Raw genomic sequence first — 12,081 nt, 5'->3', positions numbered from 1 at the left:
ATGCCAGGATTAATGGCTGCACTTGCAAGCCTGCTGGATGTGTTGGAAGTGAAAGGTTGTGCCATTAGTGAATCGGAACTTTGGAGTGTATTGTCTGTGACAGCGGAGGCTTTGCAAGATGTCCTTTTTAAAGGTACCTACTGATTTCTATTCCTCTCATCACTTTCTTGATAAAAATTTAATATCTGAAATACATGTTATTGCTATAGTTTGAAAGATCGCTAGGCGAAAACATCCTACTTATGTTAGTCTGTTTCCTTCTAATCAAGTGATGACACATAATAGAGGTGAGTATGTTGTACCACATTGTGCGGAACGCCACATTCTCTTATTGTCTTGTTATTCATCACTCAGGCTAATCAGCCCACCAAAACTAGCTGTTTTTACCTCATAAATTCATGTTATATTTGAAGAGACCACATGCGGTTTTCTTTTCTATATTATTCTTTACTCTTTCTGATACTGTATTATTTCAAGAAACCACACTCACCTAGCTGTCTGTTGGTTATCTCTCTCTATGTGTGTGACTTGACTCTTCTGTTTCATCCTTCTTTCAGTTCACTCTCTTTTAAGCTTCTTTTAAATGAACTAAACTTTACAGCAATCTTGTATGCATGTATATTTTACAAAATATTGTTTGGTCTGTTCACTTGGTGCATGAAAATGTCAAATGTCTACATTCTACAGGGAATATCTTGGAAAGAGAAATGCCTAGGATATTTCCTACACCAAGCACGATATACATGAGACCAGATGGAAAGGTCACTTTGGATAGTATGTCACCTGATAAGTTTCTCAACAGTGACTATTGTGCTCCTGAGTGGCGAACAGGAGCTCGTTCGACGCCAACTGAGTCTAGTTTAGAAAAAGTATGTTATCTGTGTTCTTAACTCTGTAAGTTGTTTGAATTGTGTAAAATTAAAAAAAAGTATATTTTAAAAGAAAAAAATTACTCAGCATAAATGATTTTGCTAGATGTTGTGACTTCATAGAAAAATGTAGAATTATAGGGTTAATTGTAAGAAAGACAAACTTGGGCAGGTGAATAAATTAAATTTGTTAACTTCACTCTACCCTCTCAAAACATCTTTTACCACTTTACTGCCATACATTCCTCTGTGCTCCTTGCTTTTTGCTTTTTTCAGTTATGGATATTTGCTTTGGGGATGAGTCTGTACAAGGCAGCGGACTACAACAGAGGTCAGCATGAGGTGAGTAGTTTGTTCAATAACAGAAACACGAGCTCTCAACAGAAACTTTAAAGATTTTCCAGAAACTTTTAAGGCGTCTTTCTGTATGTTATGCTCTCCTATGATTGTTGCGAATAGTATTTTAACACGAAATCCAGAACTCATCGAGTGAAGATAGGTTGATATATATTAAAAACTCTATAATACTGCAATGGCATTTCAAATAAAATTTGCTTTTCGAGTAAAGTTAAAAAAGAACACTAAACAAGTTTACAATTTATACTGCAAGGGCCATAATAAGACATAATTTTTATGAATGTCAAAAACAAAAAGTTTCACTCGTGTCTGATACCTCCAGTTTGATTTGAGAAGTGTGCATTGTAAAGCTGAGGCTAAAACTAGCAAGTCGCAATGCCTTTTATTTAGCGTCTACTGTTCTTCAGCTTCAAGGTTCCCCTTTTTTTACGCTACAATCTTTCCTAATCTACTCACTCTTAGCCACACCTTATTTCAAGCTACTCCATTTCTTATACACACTCTTCCCTAATCTACTTCTTCATTTTCCCTTATGTGAACCTATCTCTTATGTCACACCCTCTCCTAGGCTACACTCTTGTTCTAAGCTACCCCTTTCCCTAAACTGCACTTTTTTCTGATCCACCCCCTCTTCTTAGCTACACCTTCACTCAACTCTTCTTTAACCCTTCTTCTACTTTTTCCGATACTATCTCCTTTTTTAACCTGCATGTTTTTATTATCTACATTTTTCATAAAGCTATCTCCTTTAGCCCACACCCCCTTCTTATCTATACCTTCTCCTAACCTACACTCTCCTCAACTATACCCTCCTCTTTGCTATAACTAGCCCTAGGCTACGCTCTTCACTCTGACAGCATTACGCAACAATTGTTTATGACTTCATTGTGTCTGTAGCCTGTAAACTTCACTGCTGCTAATCCTCTAGAGGAATTCTATTGTATAAGCTGTCCAATTGTATTGACACAATTGTTACAGACATTGTCCTTGAATAGCGCTAGTTCACTTCATGTTTAGTCAAGAGAAGCTTTATTTCAATATTTCTCGCTCATGTTTTTTCTGCTGAGTGGAAGGCCATACCTCCCACCCCCCTCCCACCATACTCATATGTTTATAATAAAGCTAAGTTATGGGCTTTAGAAAGTCAGGCTATTGGCGGAAATCATAGGCTAAAAAGTTGAATCACTTGTTTTTCAGCCCTTCATCTTTCTTTCTCTTACAGTCGGTCATTTCGACAATGACTGCCTTGTGGTTTAGGCTTTCTCACTGACTTTCATACAGTTCAGTTTTCCATCTTCTCTTGCCTTCTTTTTGTGTCTAGTTCCCTCAGCTTCATGTTACACTCAGCTACAGCTTTGTATTTCAGCCTGGGTCTACCCTGATTTCTCTTTCCTTCGTAGAGTTGTGAATATAATAATTCTCTTGGCAATTGCTCATGACCCATCTTGTGCACATTTCCCAGCCATCATAGGCCTTTTTCTATCAGGATGTCCGCCATGGATAGGAGGTCATATAGAACTCTCCTACATTTGAATAATACATGTTTAGGACATATGAATTCGATTCCTATTTTTTACCAGGATCTGGACATCAGCACTGAGCTGCATGCCATCTTGTCAGATATGTGTGAGGAGAATGCAGACCTTCGTCTCACCTTGACGCAGATTATGCAGCTGAGTTCATCACACACCGCTGGTCACATGATCGAGTCCTTTAGCATCCACATCATGAGAATGTATGAGCTGGTCTTCGGATCCGCTGACAACGTAAGTTACGGATTGTTAAGTGTTAATATTTATTGTTAACCCTCATAACCAAATATGAGTTAAAAATTTTCTTGTGTCTATAAAAACTTATGAATAGTAAGGTGGAGTAGCTATGGGCAGTCTCTATGTTTGAACAGGTGATATCCATGTTTGTTTCAAGATTGTTGTGTCTTTGCTTACTGAATGGCAGCTGGCTTGGCCAAGCTACAATCATATTATATCTATCATCGCTATTCCAAGCTTGATGTAGAAATATCCAAAGGATTCCTAGATAATGCTGTTTGTGATCGACATGTAGATGCGCTTTAGAAATCTCTCAGTCTTTTATTATAGATAATATTATTTGAAGCGTAAGCTAGTGGTTTTATGGCTAGTAAGGGTTTGTGGTCTTTCTGTAGATTTCCTCTTTGGGCCAGTTATCTAACCCCTCCAGCATTACCTCGTCTCCTCATGCTAGTCGCGGTGAGTTCCTTAGTTTTTGTAACAAATTTTGTAATTTGATTAATCCTCGTTGCGCTATATGAATTCTGATTGGGCAACCAGCGATTTAAAGGTTGTTCTTTCCCCTCGCTGTGATTAAGTAGAAGTTGACCAAGGTAAAATAAGGCTCCCATAACACAAAGCCACTTATTACCAAATGTACAATTATCACTCTTTATTTTTTACATACACATCAGGTGCATCACAGGCATATTTCAACAGTTTTTAAACTGTATTTTCGCCTGTCCGCATGCATGCTAGTCTCTCTTTGTTGGTAGACTTCACAAGCTCACTTTTATGATTAGTTAATGTACTTCTATTGTGCTGCTTCCTTTGTATTGGCTTTCTTGAAAGTAGTGTTTATTTGTTTTGTATTAAATGCAGCAGGCTGTAAGGGATGTTTTATACCACTTTAGAATCTCGATATGATATACGCCCTGCACCAGTTGGCACTTCCGCAGCCACAGAAGACGCATTCAGTCACTCTTCTTCAGCTAAGCCTGTGATTGCTCATCAGCAGGCGGGGCTGCACATGCCCTCTCATCACAAATCTGTTCCTACTCAAAGCATGGCCATAGAGGACAGTCTGAGGCTAGCAAAACTTAGGTTGCATAATAGATCGGCTAATATACCCCAGACATCCCATAGACATCAATTTGGTGTTGGAAGCAAATTGCTGCAGGGTCTACGCAAATCTATGCCAGCTCTTCATTTGAACAATCCTTTGACAGCTAGAGCACCTACAGCACCTGTCATGAGTGACAGTTATCTGCAACATGCTTACGAAAGGATGCTTCAGCGCCGGTCTTTGCTTACAGCCATTAGGTATGTTAGAACCTGTTCAGCTGCGCTTGCTGCTCATTTTATTCATTCACATTCATCATTCCCTTTTTTATTCAATAACCTTGCTTGTTCGCCCCAGACTATCCTATATATGTAAGTCATATCCTTGTCTATATCCATATTTTATTATACTCTGTATTCTATCATCTCCTTATTTGATACTTAGGCAGAGCATAAGCAATGAGGATCTAGTAGACCCTCTAATGTACCTGAATGAGCAGCAGTTGCATCATATCAGTGACCTGCAAGCCTCTGCCAACTCTTTACATCACGGAGTATTTCATCCCCGTCAGTACAATCAGGAGAACTACATGCCCTTGCCTAGGTCACGGCCCCCGGGCAGGCCACATAGCGCGTATCAGATGGAGAGACCACATAGCGCGTATCAGATGGAGAGACCACATAGCGCGTATCAGATGGAGAGACCACATAGCGCGTATCAGATGGAGAGACCACACAGCGCGTATCAGATGGAGAGACCACACAGCAGTTATCTGCCAGATAGACCCAAAAGTGCTCACCCAGCACTTGCAGGGTAAGAGGAATCTGTAAGCCACTCGTCATTAGGTCCACAGATTTTATTTTTGATGAAAACCTTAATATGGCAAAGAGGGCCAGATTACTAGCTTCATGTCTGAGTAAGTGGGTTGTCTGTGGACAGCTGCTGTTGTTTGAAAGTGTCAAATATTGTTTTAAATAATAAAATGCTGAAGAATGTCAATTATAGGAATCTCTAACCATTTAGTAACGAATAGCTCTTGAATGTTGTAGCGTTTTTTAATTCATATAGAGAGTTATCCTCTCATGATAACCATCTACTTACTAAGATTTAATGGGCGAGGCTAGCTTAAAACAGCCACTAGTACGAAAAAGAAAGTAAGACTTTGTTTTACGTTTTCTCAAGAATTTTGATTCTAAGAAATTATTATAGTTTGTTGGTTAGCAATGAGCCCAAAATTCAACATGAACACAGCGCATTGTTATCTGCAGTTTAACCATTTTTGGGCCATTGCAGTGAGACAATAGATGAAGCCGACGGAGCCTTGAGTGATCCAATAATAAAGGAAGCCATGAAGTCTAGCGCTGAGCTCAACCTTTACCCTCAGAAAAGGTCTCCGCTGACTCCTGTCATACAGGACTCTGTTCAGAGAGCCCCTAGAGGACCTTCGGGTGATCGCAAGGAATTACGTCCCAAATCTGTGAACAAAAGCAAACCTAGTGCCAGCAAGGTATTACTTGTGTTTAGTGATTTCTCTTATCATTTGTGTGTACAAATGCACTGTATCAGAGTTCTTTATGTATTTCAGGTGAGCAAATGCATGGCATGATTTATTAAATAAAGAATTGGACCGATTAGGTCATCTAATGTTAATGGAATTGTCTTCTCGTAAGCGGTATAGTTGCAATTTGTATAGTAGTCGTATTTACAAGTCGTGAATTATGCTGATTACTGATTTTTAGAATGAAGAATGATGTAAACTTGTTTTGTTAGGGCATGAAAGGTGGTCCAGAATTTGTAAGGCTTGCAGCTAAGCCAATCAGGAAGCTTAAAGATTTCTTGCCGGTGAGTATTTTGAATCGGAATGCCTGTCTTTGAACATGTCCGCCGTGGAGCTGGTTGTAAATATGTTCTCAGGTGATCTTACTCAGGTTTTCCTTGCTTAAACAGTACTCATTTTGCTGGTTCTAAATATATGGGAGTCGGTAGAGAGTTGGGATATTATAATGTTAGTTGTGCCAAAGTGATATTATAGTGATAATTTATAATTCAAATTGTGATAAATACTGTACACTGATTATGTCCAGAAGTTTAAACCAAAATAATAAAAAATTGTAATATTCAATAAAACTGGAAACAAATGCTTATATTGATGTCTAAATTATTATCGTCACCACAGTCTATGCTCCCAAGTACTTTGTGAATCACTATTCTTATCACAAAATAACATCTAAAACGTTTCACAATGTCATCATTCTGATTCCGCTTTATGAGCAGGATATTGGAAAAGTATTTACCAATTTATAAATGTTTTGAAGTTTGATTAGGGTTTCAGTACCGGTTTAAGTTAGGCCTCTACAGAGGGTAAGATATCTTGCTGTGTAGATGGAGCAACAATCAGCATCAACCTATTGAGTACCCTTGTCAACTCTGCCATTATGTCTGGTTATGCGTTGGCAACACTTTCAACTGCAACAAGGTTAAATGTAACATATAATTATGTAATGACTGCGCACACTCATGTTACTAGTAACTTCTTATAACTAAAGAGAGTCGCCGTGGTCCAGCATGCCTCACCCACAAACAACAGGTTCAATTCCCTAAATATGCCCACTGCTGGTGACAGGAATGACATCCAAACTCATATTGCTCTGTGTGGTTGGTCATGTCTACATCTTAAAAATTTTAACCAAGAGTTGTCTATAGTTGATGTATATATTTGTGCTACTTTCAGCAAAAGTCAAGCAGTAAAGCCGCCACAGTTTCAGTTCTCATAGAATTACTCAATGGAGAAAGATTACAACTCTATTGCCCCTCAACCACTACTGGACAGCTTCTCTTTGATGTACTGTTGAGAGAGATTCAACTGCCTGAGTTCTTCTACTTTGGTCTCACCCATATCATGGGTAGGTCTGTTTAACGCCCTCCATTCTACTCTGGTCTCTGTGCTCTAGATAGAGCTTGTACTTTGTTTTATTTGTGTTTTCTGTAGGCTATCTTTTATTTTAAAAATCAACAGACTATTCTATTGTTTTACAGGTGGAGAGCATATTTTTCTAGACTCAAAAAAGAAGGTAGAAAAATACATACCTAATCTAAAAAAATCTGTTAGAGGCAAGTCGATAGGTAGTGGAGCGCTTACTGTTCATCAAAGGGTCAAGTACTATGTCAGATCTGTCTCAATGATCAAGTGAGTTTTTTGAGTCTTAGTATTGGTTTGTTTAAAAATTATTCTCACCATAGCAAAAGGCATGTCTTACCGTAGACATGCGTACAATAGACATACATTGGACATACATGTACCTTGGACAGACACACCTTAAACATACATGGACATACCTTAGGCATACTTAAATTATACATACGTTAGAAATACTTTAGCCAAAAACACCTTAAACATACATAGACATACAATAGACATGCCTTAGACAGACATACCTTAGACATACTTTTTAGACAGACATACCTTAGACATACTTTAGACAGACATACTTTAGACATATATTAAATGAATCATGTAATGTTTCTGTTATTGCAGTTTTTATTGAATAACAGTTTCGCTAAAAGTACTGAGTTATTTTGGTTTTGTATCTACAGGCACCGCAGCACGCAGCACTTACTCTACCTGCAGTTGAGGAGAGATATTGTGGAGGATAGACTGAGAGGAGATGACAAAGAGCTCATCACCCTTACGGGCCTTGCCTTGCAGGCCGAGTATGGAGACTATGATATCAGCAAGCACCACCTCAACTATTTCATTGTCAGCTATTACTTTCCTCAAAGGTAGGACAGTTAATAATCCTTGCAGTTTCCATGTCACTGTTTATTCCACTTCCCTCAGCTTGTCATCGACAAGCTGTACCAGCTGTACAGGTGTAGTCAGCTTGTACCTGACTTTTTGGTCAGGTAATAGTTTGTTTCTACACTTCTTACCAGATGAATGAATCATCAGTGGTAATGACTAGAATTCTAATTTAATTTTTAAATGAGAGAGAATCAAAGACACACTGCTGTGTGACTCAGTGCTGTGTGACACAGTGCTGTGTGACACACTGCTGTGTGACTCAGTGCTGTGTGACACAGTGCTGTGTGACACACTGCTGTGTGACTCAGTGCTGTGTGACTCGATGCTGTGTGACTCCCTGCTGTGTGACTCAGTGCTGTGTGACACAGTGCTGTGTGACACAGTGCTGTGTGATACACTGCTGTGTGACTCAATGCTGTGTGACTCAGTGCTGTGTGACTCGGTGCTGTGTGACTCGATGCTGTGTGACACAGTGCTGTGTGATACACTGCTGTGTGACTCAATGCTGTGTGACTCGGTGCTGTGTGACTCGGTGCTGTGTGACTCGGTGCTGTGTGACTCGGTGCTGTGTGACTCGGTGCTGTGTGACACAGTGCTGTGTGACTCAGTGCTGTGTGACTCAGTGCTGTGTGATTCAGTGCTGTGTGATTCAGGGCTGTGTGACTCAGTGCTGTGTGATTCAGTGCTGTGTGACTAAGTGCTGTGTGACTCAGTGCTGTGTGACACATGATTTGGTATTTAAATTAATTGACCATTTGTAAATTTTTTAAGTTATTGCTAGTAAAGCTAATAATTTACCCACTTTGTTGTGTTAGTTGTAAAATAACTCAACTCTGCCTTGATAACATAACCAAGTGGTTTAGAGTGGCTTAAGTACTGTACTCGAGTTTGATGCAGTATACTGCCAGTTATTTAAAGGAGAGTACTACTCACTGCGGAATCTTTCTGTTGCATCGAAACAGTTTGTGAGTTTGCAAAACTCATGTTCATCGTTGTTATAGCATGAATGCATGGGCAGCCTTGTAATCATCCTATTCTCTCTTAACTCTTATTTTCACCTGAAACCTCATACACCGTGTTTTCACTTTTTAGCTGATCAACAGTTTATCTCTTATTGTTGTTAACAATTTTGTTAATCGGTATTGATTATAATTTGAAGGATACTGAAAAAGATGGACAAGCACCGACAGGTTCTAATCAACAAGCATGCAGCTTGCTCTGGACTTACTGTAACAGAAGCTGAATACAAATTTATTGAGGTGTGAATCCTACATGACACATTGGTTGAGCTACTCCGTGGAGAATTCTCAACTTTTATTTTGATAACGCTGTCACTATGTAGGAAGTATTTTACTGTACACATTATCTCCAAATATTTAAGGCAGTTAAAATTATATATCAGTTTACAGTACCAATTCTCTCTTGTATCAGGCTTGCATTGCTCTTGCAGGGTGCTATGGAACTGCATGAATACGGTATACATTTCTACAGCGCATACAGGGTGAGTATTCTCAAGGGCAATGCACAAACCTCATAGTTTATACAATACATTGTTACATTGGTGAGAGTTTGTTTTCGTCTGCTAATCATTTTTTGTAGCGTGTCCACACACTTAGAAATATTTGAAGTCACTGTATATGTAATTGTATATCTGCTACCATGGCTAATTACCTGGCTAGGTCTTTGTACGGAGGCTGACAATAAGGCCTTGAGTATCCTCTTGAGAGAAAGTTTTTAGCCTCCTCCAACATTTGCATGTGTGTTTCACTACTTCCAGGCTCGCAATGATCCCCTCTCTCATTCCTGGGTTGGAGTTGCTTCTCGAGGTCTGGCACTCGCTGAGAAGAGAGGCCAGCAAAGGTAATGGTCTCGATATCATGCTCATGAATTTCTCCATTAGTTTAGTTACAGCCATATATATATGTATATACATATACATGAATATATATGTTCAATGTATATACATCTACAAATCTCAGTTTTGGTCTTTTTATCTGTCATCCCTGTGTCCAGTTCTCGCGATTAAAGTCTAGCAATGAAAAATCTGCTTCACACAGGATTTGATCTCTTTACTTCTGTGCCTGAAGACCAGCGGTCTAAACCACTACACTATGATCATTCAACTGACCGCAGTGATAAATGATTGTGATGACATTCATTACATCAGTTACAATACTCACACTTAAACTGCTTGGGGTTATTAACTAGCACATTTGATCGTTACATGTGACAATTATTAAACTGGCTTAAAACTCCTCCATTATTTTAATAAATATTTGGACTACTAGCTTACGAGGTAAGTTACTAAAATTTATAGGTTAGTGATTTTATTACTCGTGCAATGCCAGGCATTCGGCTAGTTTGTATATATATGCATGGTACAGACAGTACTGTTATATACGTGCATGGTACAGACAGTACTGTTATATACATGCATGGTACAGACAGTACTGTTATATACGTGCATGGTACAGACAGTACTGTTATATACATGCATGGTACAGACAGTACTGTTATATACATGCATGGTACAGACAGTACTGTTATATACATGCATGGTACAGGCAGTACTGTTATATACATGCATGGTACAGACAGTACTGTTATATACATGCACGGTACAGACAGTACTGTTATATACATGCATGGTACAGACAGTACTGTTATATACATGCATGGTACAGACAGTACTGTTATATACATGCATGGTACAGACAGTACTGTTATATACGTGCATGGTACAGACAGTACTGTTATATACATGCATGGTACAGACAGTACTGTTATATACATGCATGGTACAGGCAGTACTGTTATATACATGCATGGTACAGACAATACTGTTTCGGCTATTGAAGCCTCATCAGTGCAGCTCAGAGCTGGAAAGGGAAATAACTCCCAATGCCAATGAGGGTTGACTTTCTGCCATGAAACAACTAAGTTGCCTCGCAGACTTTAAGAAAGTCAGTATGCGACACAAGAGTTCTCAAATGACAAGAGTGATGAGCTTTGCACTAAGGCTAATGTTGTTGCACCTCTCATATATAAATATACTAGCTACATGTCTGGTGTTGCTCGGGGAATAAAAAGGTTTTTGCACAAAAAATGTTTTTTGTCTAACATTTAACGACAATAACCATTCTAACTTTCAAACTTTATATCACTAGAAAAGTGTTTTGTGCAGTTCAAATAAATTGAGGAAAAAATAAAACAACTGTAAAGGTTTTCAAATTTTCTCAAACAACTGTAACCTTTAAATTTCTTATCATGAACAAAGTGTTTTGTATATTTGAAATAAATTAAGAGAAAAAATAAAACGACTGTAAATATGTTTAAATGTAGATGCAAAATGCAAATAAAATCTGTTTTGCTACGATTACAATGAAAAATTATTTGGTGTACAGTTATATGATTTTAATTCATTTCAGCGTTGGCATCGAAAGGCGAAAATGTTGCATAAAGTGGTATAGAGACCCATAGTAATTATCTAATGCAAACCCCCCCTGATAAAAATCACCAAAATTTTATATACTAAAATACATATTAAAAATTAGTAACACAGTAATATGTTAACCTTAGTAACTATTAAAGTTACCTGCAGTAACTTTAGTGTATTAAGTGGTTATGATCTACAATAAAATGTAACAATACAATGTACGACGTGCAGCATGTACCGTAGGGAGCTCTTACCTTTGAGACAGACGTATAACATAAACATTGAATCTAACTTAAATGAATTTAGCTTACTAAACAAATACTTAGGGCTGAGTTTTAGTATGTATTTTAGTAAACTTCAACTTTGTCATAGGCTACAATTTTATAACTTATCTGCTTTCGGTTTTGTTTATATTATAACTTATAACGACTATAATCAGTCACCGACTGCCAAATTTCAAGAGAAAGTATGTTGATATCGTATGGCGGAAAAACATCGAAAAATTTTTTTGTCTTCGCATGGTGAGAACAAAAAATGTTATGTTCTATATTTATATCGTAAGGCTAAAAAATCTTATAACAGGGGCATCCTAACCCGAGGGCGCTCTGTATTAATTCATATTCTAGCATCTGCAATCCTGAAAAGGATATACAGTGTATGGTGAAAGCGACGGGTGTGATAAGAACGGCTTAGCCTTGTGGTTACGTGCTTGTTAGTAGACTTGCGATGCAAATGATTTGAGTTCAAAACTTCAAATCCAATATGAAGGTAAATTTTCCTTCCTAAAACTTTATAGCTATAACCGG

At 38.2% G+C, this 12,081-nt stretch overlaps 1 protein-coding gene across 1 annotated transcript in view; it reads left to right on the top strand.

Annotated features, from left to right (window-relative positions):
- LOC137408286 (tyrosine-protein phosphatase non-receptor type 13-like) overlaps nt 1–12,081 on the top strand; it is a 33,071-nt gene continuing 20,990 nt past the window's right edge. Inside the window, exons 1-17 of the mRNA XM_068094787.1 lie at nt 1–133; nt 688–869; nt 1,146–1,211; nt 2,807–2,992; nt 3,391–3,454; nt 3,889–4,297; nt 4,482–4,646; nt 4,767–4,850; nt 5,331–5,544; nt 5,808–5,879; nt 6,769–6,940; nt 7,074–7,224; nt 7,632–7,817; nt 8,029–8,526; nt 8,999–9,098; nt 9,290–9,340; nt 9,617–9,699. Coding sequence (XP_067950888.1) covers nt 1–133; nt 688–869; nt 1,146–1,211; nt 2,807–2,992; nt 3,391–3,454; nt 3,889–4,297; nt 4,482–4,646; nt 4,767–4,850; nt 5,331–5,544; nt 5,808–5,879; nt 6,769–6,940; nt 7,074–7,224; nt 7,632–7,817; nt 8,029–8,526; nt 8,999–9,098; nt 9,290–9,340; nt 9,617–9,699 — 2,816 coding nt within the window. The remainder of the gene's footprint in view (nt 134–687; nt 870–1,145; nt 1,212–2,806; nt 2,993–3,390; nt 3,455–3,888; nt 4,298–4,481; nt 4,647–4,766; nt 4,851–5,330; nt 5,545–5,807; nt 5,880–6,768; nt 6,941–7,073; nt 7,225–7,631; nt 7,818–8,028; nt 8,527–8,998; nt 9,099–9,289; nt 9,341–9,616; nt 9,700–12,081) is intronic.

Source organism: Watersipora subatra, chromosome 1 (assembly GCF_963576615.1).
Source record: "Watersipora subatra chromosome 1, tzWatSuba1.1, whole genome shotgun sequence".
In the NCBI taxonomy this organism is placed as follows: Eukaryota; Metazoa; Bryozoa; class Gymnolaemata; order Cheilostomatida; family Watersiporidae; genus Watersipora; species Watersipora subatra.
This window is presented reverse-complemented; position numbering and strand designations above follow the sequence as displayed.